Source organism: Camelina sativa, unplaced genomic scaffold (assembly GCF_000633955.1).
Source record: "Camelina sativa cultivar DH55 unplaced genomic scaffold, Cs unpScaffold02621, whole genome shotgun sequence".
Taxonomy (NCBI): Eukaryota; Viridiplantae; Streptophyta; class Magnoliopsida; order Brassicales; family Brassicaceae; genus Camelina; species Camelina sativa.
This window is the reverse complement of record NW_010923732.1, coordinates 1-641: the sequence shown is the minus strand read 5'-3', so window position 1 is coordinate 641 and position 641 is coordinate 1. Positions and strand designations below refer to the sequence as shown.

The 641-nt window shown below is 42.6% G+C and overlaps 1 protein-coding gene across 1 annotated transcript; it reads right to left on the bottom strand.

Annotated features, from left to right (window-relative positions):
- Positions 1 to 225: 225 nt before the first annotated feature.
- On the bottom strand, positions 226 to 637 carry LOC104774376 (metallothionein-like protein 4A; the record flags this gene model as incomplete). The annotated part of the gene is made up of 2 exons (XM_010498999.1): positions 226 to 552; positions 624 to 637. Coding segments are annotated over 2 exons (177 nt in total), but the record flags the coding sequence as incomplete, so codon positions are not given.
- Between the last annotated feature and the right edge of the window lie 4 nt (positions 638 to 641).

The window sequence follows — 641 nt, the reverse complement described above, 5'->3', positions numbered from 1 at the left end:
TCCTCTATCCTTGAAAACACAATGAGATTAATGTGATGAACACAATCATTGTTCCCTTTTGATGTTCAGCGGGTAAGTCAAGCTATTCCTTTTCATGTACACAAGGTCAGGAAGCTATGCCTTTGGCAACTTGATGTTGTTACCCATTCAGTTACAAAATTTATCTCCTTGTGTTCACAGACTATCATTTCTAGGAGACTCAGTTAGTTGATTGTATTAGCCGAAGACACTCAAGGTTTACGGTATTATTTTCATACACTTGGATGAGTCATTAGACAAAAGCAGAGCATACAATATATTGTTGAACCTTGGACCTCAATAAACAGTTTTATTTCAGATTGACTAACTAGCACTTATGATACAAGTATGGTATAGACATAGTTAAGGATCTAAGTGGCGCAACTGGCACAGGTGCATCCCTCACCACAGGTACAGCCCTTGGCGGAGGTTTGTGTTTGGGTCTTGACGCAGGTGCAGGGGTTGCAGCCGCAGTGCTCCCCACACGGGCACAACATGTGCTGATCCCCACCAGATGCTTCTCTCATCCTACACCTACATGGAATGGAACCACGTTTTTAAGATCACAACACATCAAAAATCCTGGAGCATTATAAAAGACCAACCTGCAGGAATTGCCACCG